At 47.8% G+C, this 21,295-nt stretch overlaps 1 protein-coding gene across 4 annotated transcripts in view; it reads left to right on the forward strand.

Annotated features, from left to right (window-relative positions):
* The window catches only part of Insr (insulin receptor), a 125,237-nt gene that overhangs the window by 64,384 nt on the left and 39,558 nt on the right, over window positions 1-21,295 (forward strand). For all 4 annotated transcript variants that reach the window (XM_076849730.2, XM_076849707.2, XM_076849713.2 and 1 more), the window contains exons 3-4: window positions 16,051-16,372; window positions 21,128-21,276. In XM_076849730.2, coding sequence (XP_076705845.2) covers window positions 16,051-16,372; window positions 21,128-21,276 — 471 coding nt within the window. The remainder of the gene's footprint in view (window positions 1-16,050; window positions 16,373-21,127; window positions 21,277-21,295) is intronic.

Raw genomic sequence — 21,295 nt, forward strand, 5'->3', positions numbered from 1 at the left:
TCAGGCTGAGTCCACCTTGGATGTGATTCTCCTGCCTTAGTCTCTCACCGGGGGCCTCATGGAGTACCAGTGGGGGTGAGGAGGGCGAGGCCTCCTGTGCTCATCTGACTGCTTCTCTTAGTTTTAGCCACTCCCTCCTCTGGGGGGGTCCCTGGCTGTGAACCCGACTTATCTTGGCCCCTCCCACCCATTTCCATGAATCCCTGCTGCTGATTTCTCACAAGCTTGAGAATTGTTCTCTGAAGCTGGTCAAGGTTATTACACTCGTGTGTGCGCGCGTTAGACCGTTTTTCTAAAGTTTCTATTTGGATATTACTGTTTAATTTTCCAATGATTTTTTTTTTTGGGGGGGGGCGTTGCTAAGGAAAGTGCAGTGAGTTTATCTCTGCATCCTGCGGGACTCTGTGAATAATGGGCACCGGGGCTCGGGAGGGGAGGAAACGGATAGGAAGGAAACTTGGAGGGGGATTTCAGTGCCAGAATCCGGGAGAGCCTTTGATCTTTGGACTTCAAAGGAGAAAACTCAAGGTGAAGTGGAAGCGGGGTGACCAGTCTGCCCAGGAAGGCTGAGCCGGCCGTTCCTCCTGGCAGCCACGTCAGGGTTGCGTGGCACAAGATCAGTGGCACCTCAGAGGGTGGACACGTTGTAGTTGACAGTAGCTTTATTTCTCTGAGAATTTCCTGCTGTCCATCTTCCTTGAGCCTGTCCGGCTTTTCTGTGTGTGTGAACTTAGCTACACCTTCTCTCTGTGAACTTGGTACACCTCTGTAAACTTAGTTACACCTGTGTGTGTGTGTGTGTGTCGGGAGCCATTCTCACACGTGACTGGGTGACTCCCGGTTAGGGTCTGAGGCGCTCTGGCTGTGTCGGAGCTTTCCCGGCCCTCTCCTGTTGAGAGAACCTGTCCGTGTGGGGGTGTAACTGACCACTGACCCCGGAGGCCCAATCACTGATCCTGACCTTGGAGTGCGGCTCCCCCTTCAACCTTCATTGGATGGAATTCTCCCCTGAATTTCTTGCTCCCCAATAAAAGGCTACTCCCTGGCATGCTCTCTCTCTCTCTCTCTCCTGCTAGCCCTGAGTAATCTTTGCTGCCCTGCTGGGCGGTTAGTGGAGGGAACCAGAGAGGGGAGCCGTCTCGGACCTGGTCATAGAAAAAGGTAACTGAGTCTGTGTGTTTATTTCGATCTCACTAGCTAACTTTTATGCCAAGAACCTCATTAACGAAACCATTGCGCTGGCCGCATGGTAGATGTGTGTATGAGAACTTAGCTATACCTCTTTATGTGAACTTGGCTACACCTGTGTGTGATCTTGGCTATGCCTTCTGTGTGTGTGTGTGTGTGTGTGTGTGTGAACTTGGCTACACCTTCTGAGTGTGAAATTGGCTATACCTTCTGTGTGTGTGTGTGTGTGTGTGTGTGTGTGTGAACTTGGCTACATCTACTGTGAACTTGGCTATACCTTCTGTGTGTGTGTGTGTGAACTTGGCTATACCCTCTGTGCGTGTGAACTTGGCAACACTTTCTCTGTGCGTGTGAACTTGGCTACACCGTCTCTGTGCATGTGAACTTAGCTACGCCTCCCACTTTGGTCTTCACTCATTTCAGTTTGAGCCCAGATTCACTGGAGGAGGCTCACGTTCCCAACTTTTCAAGCATCCCATAATCACAGGCCTCCGGGAAGAGCCTGCTCAATCGCCCTCAAATTATGGTTTTCTTAGGAGGCTATTAAATCCTGATTTCTGAGAGGAAAATTGGACATTTTGTGTTTTCCCTTTCAAGCCTGAGTGTTCTGCTACTGTGGGCGAGCCCTTCCAGAAATTTCCAAGTGGTTTCAAAGGGCATGTAGGTGTCTCTGGGAATTGTGGTTATTTTACGACATGGTATTAGGGCTTCAGAAAAGAGCATGCTGCCTGTTTTATTTCGATCTTTGATGGCTCTTTGGGCTGTTACTTTTGGGGGAAGAGATGAGTGGAAGATTGGTGGGAACATGGAGGGATTGCGGGTTGATATCTGAACGAACATGCAGAGATGCCTGGCCATGACCTTTCTGGTCCTGATAGTGGGTCCTGCAGGGCACAGACAGTTGGGGTCATTTCCATGCCTGGCACAGGTCCAGTATGCTTGTATTTGCTGAATTGAATGGAGTCCAGTGTGGGGATGGATTGCCAGCATTGGTTACCAGTTCAGGCCACCAGAAATACCAATCGGGCTGTATCCTGTACATGGATGATTTAGGAGTGACCCACAAAAGTGGGAAGGGACATGCTTTCCCCAAGAAAGCCTCAACCAAAAGAAGACTAAAGATGCTTGGTGTGGGCCTGAAATCTGGACATCTAGTCCATCCAGCTGCTTCTGCCCCAAGGGATATGGGAGGTGGTTAGCACTACTCTGTAGAAGAATCCAGGCCGAGAGATGCTGGGTAGGATGAGTGTCCTGCTTCAGTGCATCCCAAAACTCACATCAGTCCAATACAACTACAGTTCTTCTGTGCACACAGGAAAACTGAGGCACAGAGAACAGCCCTGTGACCTGGAAGTACAAGTATCTGCTCCCCGCCCAGGTTTGCCTACTCCATTATTCCTGGTACCTCACACTCTGGTGATTCAAGCTGTGGGCTCCAGGTCTGACAGCTTTAGGAGAGCCGTGGAGGTAGAATTTCCCCGATCTGTCCTCTGGTTCCCACCCCGGCCTGAGAGTCTGAGAGGTTGACTAACCGACCATCTGTCCCTTAGCTTGTTTGGAGAGCAAGGACAGCGGGGAAGGCAAAGATAAAATAGAGGCTCAGCCACAACATTGACATTTATCTCTCTTCACTGTTGAATGCAAGAAAGTAACATTTTGGTTTTGATAGAGGAACTTTCTGAGGAAATTAACAACCCAGGCTTAGATCAGGGTTACAACTTGTCACTCAACTTTCTTGGACATGCTGCACCTGTTTCTCTGTCTCCCTTCCAGGCTGGGGAACAGTTGCAGTCACCAGCTTGTATCTGGAACCTGCTACTTGGTAGCTTAGACGTGTTGATTAAATCCACTGGATGATGCTCAGTAATGGGAACAGCAACTGCACATGTTTTGCTGCCTATTAAACTTTTTAATTAGGAAACTGAGATTGCTTTAGACAGCCTATCTGTAAAGGTGAGAAGGGTTTCCAGGGCAGGTCCACAGTGCAGAGAGAAACCTGCCTGTGAATAAATATCCACAGGAAGGTTATGGTGTGGTTGTTGCTGATCTTGGTTTGGGAAACACAATATCTTTGTGGTTGTAGTATTCATGTGAAAGAATGCACTTTTTGTCAATACACTTCCTTTTCATGAGACATCCTCGTTTGTGCGTTGAAATGCTCTCCTCTTTCTTAGCCTATATCCAGCATCTAGTCTGATGTGGGGCATATGCATGCTTTGTTTTTCTTTTTGCGATCTCTCTTGTGCACAGGGCCTCTCAGCAGTGTAAGCAGAGGTGGAGCCAGGAAGTTTCAGGTGTAAGAGCTGCTTGCTCAGGTAGACAGAGCTGTGCAGCGGATCTGAGTAACTGGAGAAGTCTGAGATCCAGAGGCAAAGGGGCAAACGCATTCTTTTCTCTAGTTGAAACTAACATGGCCAGGAGATGGTTCCCCCCACCCCTTGCAATCAAAGAATGCCATCATTTTCTAATATGTTTGAAGTGTACACACAGGAAATGCCCCTAGGAACGTAGGCCCGAAGCTCCTGACATGGAGATGCACAAGAACCCCTTCTACGGTTCAGGCCACCAGAAATATCAATTGGGCTGATATTTCAGGTTGGCCTTAAGAGCCAACTCAACCAGGAAATCAGCCAAAAAAAAACCCCATCTTCCTTTTGTCACCCTAGAATTTGAAATAGGTGTATCATACCTAACGATAGGTATATTTTCATTGTGACTTATGTGACTTATGCTTCTATTTCATGGTGTCTCTACAGAAATTCAGTACATTCCAATGTTTATTTTTGCTCTTGAGCTGAGGGAACTTTCTCCATTCCCTGTCCACAAACCCTAGCCTCTGCCAGCTTGTGCACATGGCAGCCCTGGAACATGGTGTCCGTTGACGTATATATCTGAGACTACTGCGTACTTATTATAGGAAAGCCATCAGTCATGTGAGTGGCACTTCTCATGGTCGTGACTGTCCCCATGGAAACTCTTACATAGACCCTGCACCAGGGACTGATTTCACACTTATTCTCCGATCCTACTTCCCTGTTCCCATGGAGGCTGCTGTTCTCTCCTTCTCGCCACAAGGAAGTTGTCAAACCTAATTGCAACAAGGACACAGAAAACTTCAACGTGGAGCTAAACACAGAGAAAGAGAAGCCAAGAAGTCAAGGCACAAGGCGTTATCAGGGAAAAAAAACTTGCAATGTTTGAAGAGGCATCAATTACAACAGAAGCACACTTCAGAGAGTGGTTGGAAATGCAAAGGGAGAAAAGGAGGAGAACTTGGGGAGACCCCAGCACAGCCTTGATCATGTAGGTTAAACCCAATTAACTGGGAGTTTGAATAATAAGGTCAATAACAGATATGGACTGAACTCTGCACCAAGCAAATAATTCACATTTTAAAGTGCTCTTGCAATATTTAGAAAAAAATAATAATTTGTTAAATTTAAAAAAAAAACAAAACACCAATACATTCCAAAAAACAGACCCCATACTGGCCCTAATCTTTGGCTGCCACTAAGCATAATTAGAAATTTAAAAGCTTAACCAAACTAGCATGCAAGACTTCTGCATACTGCTTGATCATTTAAAACAAAAGTGACAACTCAAAATCTTTCAACTTCGATCAAGGGGGAATCACAGTACTAGAAACGTAGATTATTCTAAAACAAAGTATGAATGAGAGGACAAATGCAGAGTTTTAAACGATTATATAGAGATCACAAAACTGAGACAATAAGTAATGAAGCCAGCCTATACAGGAGGAAGGAAAAAATAAATTAGCAGGGATGAACTGATTAAAAACTAGAACTGACAAATTCAAGAACAATCTTTTAGCGCTGTACTGCCTTGAATGAAAATTGTTAAAAATGTGTTCCCTTGGCCATACTAGCCAAGATTCCAGTCCTTGGTGGCCACATATGGGTAATGACTACCAAATTAGTCAATCAAATGGTGTGAGAAAAAGGCAGGGGGGTGAGGATGGAGAGAAAGTATATATAAAATTAAGAATAAAAACAGATGCAATTTAAAATCCACTAAAAAAATAATCATCTAAGCTTTGCTAATTTTGGAAACTTACCAAAATAACTTCACATATGGACCTAAGTGCTAGTTTTATTTAGATTGTTTCCAGCTGTAAGAAATGGAGATGCTGAATTTGCCCCTAAAAACAGCCATGCCTGTATCTCATCACTTGCCCTCTCTTCATCCTTAACTTCTAAACAGCCTGTAAAATGTATATTGGCTCAAATAGAAGAAAACAGAGAGGCAGCAACGTTAAAAGTCATTCCTATAGTTGATTGCCTAAAATGTGTATTATATATACAAATGAGGAAAAACTTCAAGTCTGTGCAAAACAACTTCTGGGGCACTTACACCTTCACAAGAGTGACTTTTCAGAGCAGGCCAGGATGGCTTAATTGTGACTTGGCAACCACAAACATGAAGTCAGTTTTGTGTAGATACCTGGCTCTCTAGCCCTGATGACCTGGACTCCACTTCTTTCCCCTCCTGGGTTGTGTTCAGATCTCAAGATAAAAGCCTGGGTGTCATCCAGCTGACGAGTCCTGACCCCTTCCGAAGCCAGCCTCTTCCCCTCTGTCCCCTGATGTCTTTCTTCTCTACTCACAAGAGTCAGAAAACCTGCCCCAGATGTAGATGTGCTGGTGTTCTTCCTGCTTGAAATTGTTCTTTGTGCCACCCCCACCCTAGGAAGAACCAAAGTCCAAGCCCCTGGGCTCCCCACCTTTCCTCTGGCCTGATCTTCCCTCTCCGCTGCTGTACTTTGTCCTTTATCAACTGTCTGTAGGTCCCTGTTTGCAGCCCTGGGGATTCACATGTCTACCTATAGTGTTCTCTCCTGCAGGGATAAAACTGAGGTCACTTAATCCTCCTGTTTCTCCCCCCTCTGATTTAGCATGCACCTACTGTATGCATGACTCTGGGATGTAGTAACTACCAAGACAAAAGTTCTTCCTTTATGTAGAGCTTATGTGTCCGTGTATCCTGAGGGCAGGGACAGGGTCTCCATCCATTTTTGCACTCTCGGTGCCTAGATGAGGCCACTGGAGGGGGACTAGGATGAAGAGCTGAATGTAATTCACTGCATCTCCCCGGGAGAACAGGATTTGAGTTGTGGCTGGGCTGGAGTCCATTAGTAGCCATTCTGTGCCTGTTCCACCTTCTCTAATGGGGATGGTGGTTTGAATAACAGAGTGAGTGAGATATTATTAAACGACAGGGGTTGAACATTGTTTGCTGCAAAAGGACTGTACTTTTTAAAGTGCGTATATGAAAGGTTGAGGAGGTCGTTACACGGTTTACTGGAATTGCGAATACATAGAGAATGCATTTGACATCTTCAAATGTAGAGAACACTGGCCAGAGGCTTCCCTAAAACGTGGCCTGTAAACTTAAAAATGTATGAGTTATGATCCTTGACTTTGTGGGTGTGCTGTCCAGGAGTCCAGAAAAGCCGACCTTCCTCTTCCCATCCCCGCCCCAGTGGGGGATTTTGCTGTGTGGTCCCGCCCCTCTTGAGGCCTCTCCCTAGTGAGGCCTAGGGCCAGAGCGTCCCTCAAGCAGTCCCACGCGCTGCCACGCGGTGACCCGATCTCCTCCCGGGCACACGCCCAGCGCCGAGCGCAGCCGAAACCGCTCGGGTGGGTGTGATGCACACTGGCCGCGTAGTTTTCTTTAGCTGTTTTCAAAGTACCATGCGTCGCGGTCTGCACCCAGGAGAGGCCCTGGCGGGGCTCGGCGCCCAGAGAGGACCGCTGCGGCCGCACTGCCCCATTGAGCGCGGGTCTGGCAGCGCAGCCCGGGGGCGGGGCCAGCGCCCTGCAGCACGCCCGCCCATTGGCTGAGCGCGAGGGCGGCGCTGCGGCGGCAGCTGCGCTCCGGCCTGGAATTCACCGAAAGGAACGGAGCGCCGCAGGCTTCGAGGTGCGCGGACGCCCCGGCTTCAGGGGGAGGGGCCTCACGCCGCCTGGGCCCGCCTCCCGCGGCACAATGGCCAGGAATCGACCAATCCCGAGGCTGCCCTAGCGGGAGGCCCGCCCGCCCCCTCCCTGGCCTTCGTAAGCGCTGCCTCGGGCCCGCCCCCGTGGCCACACACCCACACGCCCACCCGGACAAACACTGGACCCGGTTTGGGGCTGGAGGCCCCTCTCTGGGATCCCGCTCCCTCCTTTTCCTGTCCCTAGTCGCAGCGTATTTCTTGAAAGAGCTGCTCAGCTCGTGTTGGGCCCTCCTCTGAGTACACGCGCGCACGCTCACACACACACACACTCTCTCACACACACACACACTCTCACACACACACACACACACACTCACGTACCCATGAGAACTGACCAATCTGGAGGCCGCCCTCGCGGGGAGGGTCCCTGGACTCCGCGCCTTTCTAGGCTTCTGCACGCGCCGTATTTCTCCGAAGAGCTCAACGGCTAAATTCCAAAGGTTTTCGCTCGTGCTGGGGCCGTATTGTCAGGGAAGGAAAAGGGGCGCCTTCCTGCCTCCAGGACGCGCGCTCCTGCGGTTGAGCTCCCGACCACCCAGTTGTCGAAAGCTCAGGCCCTGCCCCCACTTGCCATTAAATGATTTACTAGATTCTGAGGGGAGGAATTTGGCTCCAGAGACTGGAACCTCTGAGGTCAGGGTCCGGGCCAGCGTGGGAGAGGAAGGCTTATGAATGGAAACAAAGTATATTGCTTTAAGGAGTTTATAAAATTCACACTCAGAGACCTGGGACCCGTTGTGAATGTGCCTGTGGGCTCATGATGCAACTTGCGGTTTGGAAATTTCTGGAAAGCAGTAATGTTTGAAATAATAGATTTTGAGGTTTTTTTGTTGTTGTTTGTTTTGTTTTAATTGAAGCAACAGGCCTTGGAAAGAAATGTAACAAAATGTTATCGACGTTTGTCACACTATGGAAACATTTAAACACTTACCAGTGGCTTTGTCTTCTGTTTCACTCTTCGGGGTGGTGGGGGGAGTTAAAGCACTGCATTTCTGTGCCCAAGTTATTTATCTTGTAGCCTGCATCTATTGCTCTTAACACTTAAGTTTTTAACCTTTTGACAAACTGGTCGCTCTTTATTTTGTTGTAGTTTGAAAAGAAACAAAAGATCTCCGCACTGCACCTGGATTCAGTTGTTTACATTTTGCCCTATTTGTGTTATTTCTGTATTTATGCGTGCTCCTAACATGCATTATTTTTCAGAACCAGTGGAGAATCTGTTGCAATTATGCTCCTTCCTTAATTCTTTAGCAGGTTTCCCCCCAAACAAGAAAATTTCCTTACACAGTGGCAGCACAATAATCAAAATCAGGAAATTAACACCCACACAACATTTTAATCCAGACTCAGGTAAATCTCATCAGTGGTCCGGATATTGTCCTTCATTGAAAACGGTAATGCCCGGCGGGCCCCCCCCCCCCAAGTTTCAGCCTGGGGTCTTATTTTGCATTTAGTTGCTATTCTAATCTGTTTTAGTCTATAGAATTCCTTTTTTTTTTTTTTTTGTCTTTTGTGACTGACAATGTTGAAGAGTACGGGCCAGTTATTTTATAGAATGTTCTTAAATTAGATTATTCTTTGGAAAGAAGACACGACCATCCTGCTCATATCTGGAAGCATGTGTTGATTTAGCCCTCTATTATTGGCAATGCTATTTGAAACATTTGTGACTGGAATCCTTCAGAAGAAATATACCTTACAGCTCAGCAAGACAAACGACTTGCATTTTACCTGAAAGAAAACTAATGTGCAAATTGAACCCTTGCTGACTTCCACTCTGATTTTTATTTTCTCTGTCCCCCTCCCAATACCCTCTCCCCCAACCTCCCATGGAATCTGGGAGATGTGGGAGCATTGTTAGGCTGAATTTGTTGAGGTCAGGAGTGTCAATTCTGAGTCACCTGTGTTTGATGCTTATGCAATACCAGAACAGCTTTTCTATTTTCCACAAATATCTATGACAATATCTATCACACTGGGGTATTTGAAAAAAGATGAAATGCCAACAGTTTATTGAGGAGTCTGTAAAAGAAGAAAGCATTAATTCAAATGGACCTACACCTGTGCACCTGTGATTTTTATTTGTAATAAAGCAAAAATGATTTTCTACATTTTTCTGCATTATAGTTGTACACAGCAGAGGGATTCATTACATATTCACACATGCACACAATGTAACAGGATAATTTTGCCAACACTGTTCCCCCATATTTCCCCTTTCCCTCTTTCTCCTCCTGGTCTCTTTCTTCTACTTAACTGTTGTCCTTTTGATTTTCATGAGATCACCCCACCCCCACCTTTGTTTTCTTTTTTCTTTAATTTTCATGGGAGAGCATATGACCCTTGACTTTGAGTTTGGCTTATTTCATTTAGCACTATGCTCTGAAGTCTGTTTCCCTGCAGATGACATCATTTCATTCTTTATGGATGAATAAAACACTATTGTGTGCATATATCGTATTTTCATTACCTATTCATCCATTGCCAGACACCTAGACTGTTTCCATAGTCGGGCTGTTGTGAATTGTGCTGCTATAAACACGGGTATGAATATTATCACTGTATCATGCTGACTTTAATTCTTTAGGATAAATAACCAAGGAGTGGTATAGCTGGCTCATGTGTTGGTTCCATGCTAGTCTTTTGAAAAACCTCTACACTGATTGGCACCATTTTCACAACTTCTTTATATAATCCCACCGACAGTCTAAGTTTTCCTTTTTTTTTTTTTCCATGTCCCCTCCAGCATTAATTACTTTTTGTGTTCAAAACTGCTCTTCTGACTGGAGTGAGATGAAATCTCAGGGTAGTTTTTATTTGCATTCCTAACTGCTAATGAGATTGACCATTTTTTTTCATATTTGTTGACCATTCATATTTTTTTTCTTTTGCAGAGTGTCTGTTTAGTTCATTTGCCCATTTATTAATTGGGTTATTTTGGATTTTTTGTGTTAAGTTTCTTATATGCTCTGTATATTAATCTTCTGTCAGAAGACTAGCAAAGATTCTCTCCCATTCTGGGGGTTGTCTCTTCACATTCTTAACACCTCTGCACAGCAAAGGAAGTGATTTTCATTTGATGCCACCCCATGTATTAACTCTTGGCATTATTTCCCGAGCTTCAGGGGTCATATTGAGAAAGTTGTTGTCTGTACCTGTGTGCCACCCTATGTTTCTTCCAGGAGTTGCAGTTTCTGGTCTGATTCCTAGGTCTTTGATCCATTTTGAGTTTTGTGCAGGGTGAGAGATAACTATCTAGGCAAGAGAAGGCAATAATAGGGATAAAAAAGTTTTTAAAAAAAGGAAGAAAAATTATTATCTGCAGCTGATATGATCCTATACTTACAAAATCAAAAAACAAAACAAAACAAACAAACAAAAACCCCCAAACTCCACCAGGAGACTTCTAGAGGTCAGAAACAAATCGCAAAGTGGCTGGTTATCGAATCAACATACAAAAATCAAATTACTCAAAATTTAAGATAGTTAGGAATGAATCTAACCAAGGAAGTGGAAGACCTGTACAACGAGAGCGTTGAAGAAAGAAACAAGAAAACTCAAGAACACGGAGAGACCTCCCACGTTCATGGATAGGCAGAACTGATGTTAAAATGGCCATATTACCAGAGCAACCTACAAGGCAATTTCCATCAAAATGCCAATGACATTCTTCACAGAACTAGAAAAAAGTCTTAAAATTCATTTGGAAGAAAAAAAGACCCAGAATAGCCAAAGCAATTTTAAGCCCCCCCGAAATAATGCTGGAAGCATCACGATATCTGACTTCAAATTATACCACAGAGCTACCAAAACAAAACTGGTGTGGCATAAAAGCAGATACACAGACCAGTGGTACAGAATGGAAGACACACGGACTAACCCACACAGCTACAGTCATCTGATCCTCAACAAAGGTGCCAAAAATATACATTGGAGAAAAAACAGTCGTTTTAATAAATGGTGCTTGGAACACTGGTTATCCATGTGTAGAAGAATGAGAAAAATGATCTTAAAAGACTGTACAAGTATTTGATTTCTCAACTATTCTTTTGCAGTTGCTGCTGGGATATTTCAGGGTAGAATCATGTCACTGATCAATAACATTTGTTTATTTGCCTAGTAGAGCCTTTTAAAACTAGATACAGACAGGAGGATCACAAGTTCAAGGCTAGCCTGGGCAACTTAGCAAGACCCTGTTCAAAAAAAAAAAAAAAAAAAAAAAAAAAGTGGATAGTACACATACATAGTAAAAAAACAAATTATATGCATTTTTGTGTTCCTTCTAAAAGGACACATGAATCAAATATCCTTTTAAACTCATTTAAAAGTATAACTTACATGTAGTAAAATCCATCCATCTTAGTGTAAAGTTCTGTGAATTTTTAAGGTAAATAAAAGCATAAAAATTATGCACATTAATATCACCACCTAATCTATGGTGGATACCTGTATGCATTGGATAGTGTTTAAATTGGGGTAAACATATTTATCTCCCTGGGCTGAGGGTGTAGCTCAGGTAGAGCACTTGCCTGGCACGCACGTGGTCCTCAGCTCATCCCCAGCACTGCAAGCCAAACAAATGGAAGAACCATATTTATCTTCTTGAACATTAGACATTTCTTTATGGTAAAAACTTTCTAAATCTGTTTTTCCCGTGCTTTGTGATGTATAGTGCATGGTATCTGTGTTTACCCCACCTTGCACCAGCACCTGGGACCTCTTGATCCTCCCTCCTCGCTCTGCCTTCCCTCCTGGTTGCTTGCTTCTTTTCCTTCACTCTCTGGAGCTGGGGATGGAGCCGGGGCCTCAAGCGCGGTGGGTAAGTGCTCTACACTGAGCCACACCCCTGCCCTCCCACTCTAGTGCCACTCATCAGCCTCTCTCCCCCTCCCCTCCAGGTACATAGGTAACAATAAGCACCATCAAGGTGGGGAACAGAGCTGGGCATGATGGCGCATGCCTGTAATCCCAGCAGCTCAGGAGGCTGAGACAGGAGGATGGCGAGTTCAAAACCAGCCTCAGCAGTGGCGAGGTGCGAAGCAACTCAGTGAGACCCTGTCTCTAAATACAAAATAGGGCTGGGATTTGGCTCAGTAGTTGGATACCCTGAGCTCAATCCCCAGGGCCATCCCCCTCCAAAGAAAAAGATAGGGAACGGCCCCCACTCCAAGGTCCTGTGCCCTTCCCAGCAGCCCCGGGTGGTCCCTTGGCAGCCTGTTGTCACTGTGGTCTTGCTCTTTCCAGGGTGTCCTCTAAGTGGAATCGCGTGGTGCGCCGTCTGAGACTGAAATGTCTGGCTGGCCGCTGGCTTTTCTGGCCAGTGTTGGAAGCCCTTCCTCGCATTGTCCAGGCTGGAAGGCTTGTGTGTTTGGGAAGTCATTTTATTAGGGCTTTGATGATGACTCTTATGAATGAAAGGGCCAGCCCTCCCATACAGCCCCAGCCCAGGAAATGGCTCTTTCCTGCTCTTACATGTGCCCTGGCAGAGCCGGTCTTTGTGACCCTAGATTATTGTCTGCTGTATATATTGCTTCCTCCAATTGAGTCTCGGCCCTCAGATCACCCAGACAGATCAGTATTAGTGACACTGATAATGACGACAATGATGATTATGCAGTTGGCTTTCCCCAGCCTCACGTCCCACATCTTCGCGTTCAACTGTGGGTCAGAACTAGCCAGGAAAAAAAAAAAAAGAAAAAAACACCTGTCCTGCAGACATTTTTTTTGGTATTCCCGGAACAGCACAGCAAAGCAACTATTCACATAGCATTTAAGTGGTGCTAGGTATTACAATTTATCTGGAGTGGATTTAAAGTCCACAGTAGCATGTATGTAAGTTCTATGTAAATACTACACCGTTTCGCAGATAGACATGAACATCCACTAATTTAGGTATTTGCAGGTGTTCTTGGAATTTTGGTGCTTTTTGAAGATTACCCCATTGAATTCTTGCAACAATCTTAACAGTACATAGGAGATGCTTATCCCATTTTATTATGGACGAGGAAATTAAGACTGCCATTGGTGCACCAAGGAAATCTTCCTGATATGCCAGTTAGTGGGCATGGTGCCCGGTCTCTAAAACTGAATGCATTGGATGCCTGTGGCTCCTCTGTCCATGGATCCTGGAGGTGGCCACAGTCCCTGGTCATTCTTCCCACCCAGGAGTGTCAGATGCAGAGCCAAAGTTGGAGAGTCCAGCACGGGTCCTGCTACAGGTCCTGTTGGACCTGTTGTCTTGCCTCTGTGGAAGGAGATAGTGCTACTTACCTGACTCAGGTGCTGTGTGGCCTTAAACACTTCAGACACTCGTAGGTCTCCTCCCCAAGACCTGCTCTTATTGGAGGTGTTGCAATCTTTCAGGATTCATCTAAAGCAGAATATGCACTTAGGCAGCTACATTCAGGACTTGTGGGGGGTGTGGGTCTCCTATTGGGCATTCTTGGATGAATTCTTGACCCACTAAGAATTAGAGTCTCCCCCAAAGTCCTTCCTTTGCACCTCCCCCTCATTGGGCAAGTGTCTCTCTTGAGCTCCTGCTGGACACCTATTTTAGGAGTGGGTGCAGTAACCCTGTCCCCTAGGAATCCCCTCTAGACAAATAGTTGAAAAATGATCTTGGATTTTTTTTTAAGAGTGATAAATGCTATATGGAAACTTTAATAAGATAATGTTTTAGAGCATGGTTTGAGAACTAGAGGCAAATTCCTTTGGAAGGATCTTTGTAATGAGTTGGGACCTGAAGGATGAGAAGGGGTTGGTCATGAAGGGACAATAGGTAGGATACTCCAGCCAGTTAGAATAGCAGATGCAAAGGCCCTGAGGTAGAACCAAGCCTGGGTGAGTCGGGCTGGAGGGAGCCAGCACACTGCTGCCCAGGGCTGGGAGGGCTCAGTGAGGCTAGCAGGGACTGGGCCCCATGGGGCATGTAGAGGTTGGCAAGGAGTTTATTTTTATTTTCTAAGGCTGCACTGTCTCATAAGGAGGTGGTAAATCACTGTGGCAATTAAATTAAAATTGGGAAAAAAATTAAATGAAATACAGTTAGAAGTTTAGTCCCCCGGGAGAAATTAGAACTTTTGTGTACTGTTGACTGGAATACAAAGTGGTTCAGTCACTGGAAAACAGTAGGCGGTCATCAGGAGATGAGTAGGATCAGCATTCGATCCTGAAACTCCACTTCCCAGGTGCATTGCATGGAAGAGTCAAGGCAGGGGCGTGAGGAACCTTTGCGTGAGGAGTCCACTCACAGGAGGTCCCTAGAGTTGGCAGATTCACACAGATGGAAAGTGGAACTGTGGTGCCAGGCTGGGCAAGGGCTGGGGAGTTTGACAGGGGCAGAATTTCAGTTTCAGCTTGGGCAGATGTGACAGTCCTGGAGATGGGTAGTGGTGATCCCCATTGCACAGGGATGTCCTTAATGCCCCCCGACTGCAGACTTCAAATGGTCAAGATGCCAAATTTATGCTACGTGTATTTTAGCAAGTTTGCACTCGCTGCATCCATAGCACGGAGGGGCAGTGGCTGCTGTGCTGGTTAGCACAGATAAGGACCAAACCATCATCCCTGACGGTTCAGCTGGACAGTGCCGCTCGGGGTGGAGGGACCTCAGGGATGCTCCCGTTCCCTGGGTCTGGCTGGTGGGAAAGTTCGCTGTAGTAACTACAGAGCCTGATTTTGGATGAATAACAGCCCCTGGCTTCCAAGCCATGTTTAGACCGCGCTGGGAGCGTGGGAGGGCAACACCTTGGAGAAGAGGCCAGGCCTGTGGCCAAGGGCCGTCTGGCTTCTGTGAAGCTGTCAGGAGCCTGGGAAGGGGGTGCCCAGGACAGATGCCAAGGGGCTGAAGTTGAGAGGTAACCAGGCAGCTATGAGTAGAGGGGTCCTGGGAGAAAGGGCAGGTGTGACCAGCGGTGGAGGAAACTGGGTGGAGGCCAGTCTTGGGTTCAGTAGCTTCCAACAAGAAGGTTCCTCCTGCCAGATCTGCAGACAGGCTCCCCACTCACCTGCAGGGCTTCTCCTTCCTATTGGATCATATCTCCCTTCCATCCTCCATCCACTGGTTCACACGTTCCTGTGTTTAAGCAACACGCCTCCTTCAGCCGACTCTGTGCTTCCACAGGCAGGGGCTGCAGCAACTACATCAGCTTAAGCAAATGTTTGCAAAAGAAATTTTTTTTTTTTTTTTTTTTTTTTGGCGGGGGGCGCAGCACTTAACCCTATGCCTTCAGTTTCCCCATCTGTGAAGTGGAAACATGAAGATAACGTATCCACTTCACAGTTGGGGTGAATCTGGCTCTCTAGAGCCAATGGTGGTATTCTCAGAAAATTTGCTAGCCATTTGTTAAACCCAGGCATTATTAAAAATTGTACAAGACTATGATCAAATTATGTCCAACACCAGGTAATAAGTTCTCACACTTCCCACTTCCTAGTTCTGCATGTTTCTATTATGGATGCCTTTGAGATTATTTGCTACTTTGTATCTTTGATAGATATAGATTGCACCTACAATTGGACGTACTGTTTAATGGAATGCTACCATACACATCTTGCCAACTCTCTTCCGTGGCTTCTTGTGGGTGACCTCAGTGGACCCTAGAAATTGGCAGATGTGTTTTTAAGTTGGGGTCTCCCTGCCCCCTGCCCTGTGTGGTGTTGGTATTCCAGGCCGGCGCTGGTTCTGAAGCTTCATTGGGTTCATGGATGGGCCTGGCACGCGGCGGGTGTGTGGAACTGTGGCTGTTTTGTTATTTTGCTTGGCTCCCACTCCTGGGCCATAGCTGCTGCATGTGCAGACAAAGTGGGCACATCAGTGACCAGCTGTGCTCTCTCCCCCTCTCCAGTTTGCCCGACCATCTGTAAGTCGCACGGCTGTACCGCCGAAGGGCTTTGCTGCCACAGCGAATGCTTGGGCAACTGTTCCGAGCCCGACGATCCCACCAAGTGTGTGGCCTGCCGCAACTTCTACCTGGACGGCAGGTGCGTGGAGACCTGCCCGCCCCCCTACTACCACTTCCAGGACTGGCGCTGCGTGAACTTCAGCTTCTGCCAGGACCTGCACAACAGATGCAAGAACTCGAGGCGCCCGGGCTGCCACCAGTACGTCATCCACAACAACAAATGCATCCCTGAATGTCCTTCCGGCTACACGATGAACTCCAGCAAGTGAGTCCTTGGTGGGGTGGAAGGAGGAGGGCCCCGAGGGGAAGGAGCGTGGGCTGCTGATCACGCCCAGCACTGTCAGCCATGGGTAGAATTGGTGCTAATGGTTTGCCTGTTCACACTGTGTGCAAACCCAGAGTTATTTGGCCCCGAGCAAGGTTGCTGCTGTGGAGTGCTCTGCCCAGGGATACGCTTGGGTCTCTGGGTGACATTTTGTCCCCTGTTTGGGTCCTGGGCTCTGGTGCAGGAGTGAGCAAGCATTTTCTCTAAAGGACTAGTATCTCCAGGTCTCGCACCCCATTCTTTCGCCAGCAGGGAACCTGAGGGTAGATGTCCTTCCTCTCCCCTGGGACCCTCCAAGGTCCTCCCTGAGGTGGTTGCCTCCTTGTTAAGCCAAGGATGTGACTGAGGCTTTCCTTGTCTTCCCTACGCGAAGCTAGACAGTGACGGTGTCAGCCCATAATGTCCCCAGGAGGAAGAGACCTGCTCCTGCTGCATTCTTGGGCCTTTGTCCTTGGAAGGAGAGTGGGAACCATTTCCTACAGTTTGGGTGGGAAACAGCAGGGCTTTTTCTCTGGCCTCAAGCCAAATTTTCTACACATGCCATAGGTTTGCGATCAGGTCTTTCGTTTCTAAGAAGAGAGATTTCAATGTCTGGGGTCATAACCATGCATTAAAAATCTGTTTCCTGGTTTTTGTGTTGAGGGTTTTAAAAAAAAAAAAAAAACCTCCACCGCAAAACAACAGAAAAACAAATCAGAAACAGACGCATGTCGGGTGGCCTCGGGCTGACCTGCTTACGTAAAAAATCTTACTCTTCAGACTTGAGAATTAGCCAAGCGAGAGTGTTCTGGTGGGAAATTTTATTTCCCTGAGTGGAGAGGGCAGGAAGGAAAACAATCTTTATTTCAGTTCTTATGAACCTTTCTTTAGTGTTTATGAAACCTGAAAGTACAACATGTTTTGTGTTATTCATTTTTGATTCATTAAAAAAAAAAAAGTCAAGTGGTCTTGTTGACTGAAAATAACCCTTTATGTCACCTTTGCTTGCTGGATGGAACTTATTTTTTCCTGGTCAGTTTAACAATAAGGCTGGGAAAATGATCATATTCCTTTTGATTCATTTCTGCCCCCCCCCCCCCCGTTTGAATAAAGACAGGGTTTTAATGACTTAGGGGGAGATGTTTGCTTAAAAGACATCAGCTTTAGGTGGTGCACGCCTGTAATCCCCATGGCTCGGGAGGCTAAGGCAGGAGTATCTTAAGTTCAAAGCCAACCTCAGCAAAAGCAAGGTGCTAATCTACTCAGTGAGACCCTGTCTCTAAATAAAGTACAAAGTAGGGCTGGGGATGAGGCTCAGTGGTTGAGTGCCTCTGAATTCAATCCTTGGTACCCTCAGCCCCCAAAACTAAATAAGATAATTGGCTTTAAATACAAGGCATTTCCCCCTCACTGTATACTTAGAACAAACTCCAAGAAGCACCAGGGCGTGGCTCAGTGGTCAGCGCTGGCCTAGCAGGTGGGAGGCCCTGGGTTCTTCACCACCCAGAAGAAGCAAACAAAAGCCACCTCTCTAAGAAACGGCCAGCACCTCCCCTGGAGAGGTGACAGCTGGGGCCAAGTGAGGGCTTCCCATAAAAGTACTGCATCATTTACTTTGTAGTTAAAAGCTTCAGAAATAATTTTTTTAGATTTTATTTTATGGAGGCCTTTGTAGTACTGTTGTGTTTTCTAATGTGGTTTGATATCAAGGAGGCCCAGATATGTTTTTTTTTTCCCATTCTGGGTGGCTTATCTGGGATGCAGTTCTTGGTGTATTTGAAGCAGAGTTCTGGGAAGTCCCATCAATTGATCAAAATGCATCCCATCTGTGGTCACCCAGAGTGCCGGTGGATCAGCAGGGTGCGCCTTCCTGAGATAAGGGGAACCAGAAATTTGGTGTGTGTGTGGGTGTCTGTTGGGAAGAGGGGGAGTCACCCCCAATCCTCAACTGTCTCCCACCCCACTCGCCCCTGCTCATCAGATCCCTGCCAACTCCTTCCGCGTCTCCCTCGTGTCTGCACCAAACCCCTGGAACGTCCTCTTTGGTCACCGTCCTGCTTCAGTTACACATCGTGGCCCCAGTAACCTTTTTCCTTCTCTGCCGTGCTGGGGAAGGAACCCAGGACCTCGCACGTCCCAGGCCAGGGCTCTGCCACTGAGCTGCACCGCTCCAGCCCTGCGGGAGCTCTAAACACCAGCCACCTGATCATGCCTGGAGGCCCCCAGGATCTCACCCCCCCATGTGCACCTCCAAGGCCCCTCAGGTTCCCAGGGGCTCCATCCCCGCTGCCTCCCTCCTGCCGTAGCCTTGGGACTTCCCTCCAGCCTTCCCGTCCCGCTTCTTTCCTCTGCCTCGGCACCAGCTGCTCTCTCCTAGAATGCTTCATCCCTCAGTCCCTGGATGAGGGACTCCTGTCCGTCCTGCAGGTTTTAACTTAGAAGTCACCTGCATGGAGAATGAGTCGGTCCCTCAGTCCCTGGATGAGGGACTCCTGTCCATCCTGCAGGTCTGAAGTCACCTGCACAGAGGACACATCTCCTACTCGTGGCACCTGACTGCTGCTTAACTCGTTTCACAGCATGTTTTACTAGCTGATATTTCTGTTGCCCCCCCCCCCCCCCCCCCGGGTCATGAGCTTTGTGACATCCGTCAGCTTTTGCTGTGTGAGGAGTCACCCACGGTGCCTCGTGGTGTAAGGTGACTCTGCGTTCTGAGGTTTTGTTTGTTGCCTGCAGCTCAGTTTGGCCAGGGCTGGTTGGTGGTGGCTGTATGGTTTAGGATCACTTCTCTCGGTCACCTGGGGCCTCTCGGTCACCTGGGGTCTCTCTTCATGAGATCTTTCACCCCAGTAGCCAAGAAAAACAGGCCCCAAACTCAAAGAGCTCTTCAAGCCTCCGCGTGCATCACATTTGCTAATATCTCAGTGGCCCCGGGGAGTCACACGGTCCAGCCAAGATTCCACAGGTGCAGAACAGCCCTTCCTGGTGGGAGAGGCCGCGGAACAGCAAAGAACTCGTGGCCACTCGTCATTTCCCACTAGGATAGCAGGAAGCTGGGGTTGGCGATGGGCCAGAGAGTGAATATGTCCTCCATGCACTGACTCAGTGTGGGCTCCACAGTCAACAGTAGGCTGAGGAGCTTCGTAACCAAGGGGCGTGGCTGTGCTCAGTAGAATGGTATTTGAAAAAGCAGGTGGCCAGCTGGACTTGGCCTTCGGGCCATGGTTTGCCAGCCCTGGGCTCAGAGCCCTGCTTGTCGCATAGGTGTAGAGACAATGAAAGAACTCAGACATGTGGTCGCGGCTGTGTTTGCAGCCAGCTGCTCTGACCATCTGGGGCTGCTGCACTCAACTCGACACTGACCACCTGTGGTCAGCACCAGACTCCATGGGCTTAAGCCTCCATCCCCCGCAAGACGGCTGTTACTTTGGATACCAACTTTGTGTACTGGGGGTCCTCAGAACACCCACACTGCTGACAACTGGCTGTAGGTTGGGGGTCTCTCACAAATGCTTTGGGTTTGGTGATTCATTAGCAGGACTCAGAGCTGACATAAGCCCTCGGGTGCAGTTGCACCGCAAGGGACACACAGGGCGAGGTCTGGGAGAGGCGGACGCAGGGCAACCCAACTTTTGCCCTGCGGACTTGGAGCCTGCCATCTTCTGGCACATCCATGTGACTGGCCACCATCCGGGGAACTCCACTCGGCTCTGATGCCTAGAATTTCTGCTGGGGTCTCGGTCTGTAGGCATGATGAGGGAGGTGTTGGCCACACGACTGAACTTCACCTTCAGCCCCTCCCTGGAGGTGGGGCCGCTGGAAGCTCCAACCCTCTACTCATGGGGTTGATGCGCCAGTGACCGATTCCCGTCCTGAAGGTATCTAGGTGCTGCCACAAGTCCCCTTTACACTTCCAACACTCCTGACAAAGACTACAAGATTGAGCGTCCTTGTCCAGCATGCTGGCAATGCAGTATTTTGGAATTTTTGCACATGTATGACAAGTTGCTACACTTCATTGATCATAACGAGCAAAAAGCCTGTACATGTGCTATATAGATGCAGTTTTTTTTTTCTGAATATTTTTTGTCTTTGGGTGGTTGAATCCATAGGAGTGAGACCCCTGGATATGGAGAGAGAACTGTACTTTTTTTTTTTTCTTAAATACTGAAGTCTGAAGATCCGCGTCCGTAGAGATGTGTGAATGGTCACTTATTTGTGGATTTGCATGAATCACAACTTTTGTTTTCTGTGTTCTTCGTGCTCTATGTGGTCTCTTTATTTTACCCACGAGGGAACAGACTTTGAGACTGTGACTGTTGGGAACATGGTGGGTTGGTGTGACAAAACCCAAAACTTAACACTGGCGTAAGCAAGATCACAGGAGTTTATTGGTGCCTGTAGCCAGAAGGTGTCTCACTTCGGGTGGTGGTTTTTACCTGAGGATGATTTGTTGCCCTCCCACATGGGGACATTGTGGTGACACAGCTTGAGGAGGGGATGCTCTTGGCGTTGAATGAGTGGAGCCCAGAGATGCTGCTCAGAGCCTGTAATGCGCAGGACATCTGGCCTTGGTGCTCCTGCCGAGGTCAGGAACGCTGCTTAGGGTGACCGCATAAGTGTGTCACTGGGTCCCTTTGGAGCCTGTGGTCTGCCGTGCCAGGTAGAGGGAGCCCTGTATGCCCTGACCCCTTTTTCTCTCTGTTCCAACCTCAGCTTGATGTGTACCCCATGCCTGGGACCCTGTCCCAAGGTCTGTCACCTCCTAGAAGGCGAGAAGACCATCGACTCAGTGACGTCAGCCCAGGAGCTCCGAGGCTGCACCGTGGTCAACGGGAGCCTGATCATCAACATTCGCGGGGGCAGTGAGTGCTCTGGGGGTGG

Source organism: Callospermophilus lateralis, chromosome 1, assembly GCF_048772815.1.
Source record: "Callospermophilus lateralis isolate mCalLat2 chromosome 1, mCalLat2.hap1, whole genome shotgun sequence".
Taxonomy (NCBI): domain Eukaryota; kingdom Metazoa; phylum Chordata; class Mammalia; order Rodentia; family Sciuridae; genus Callospermophilus; species Callospermophilus lateralis.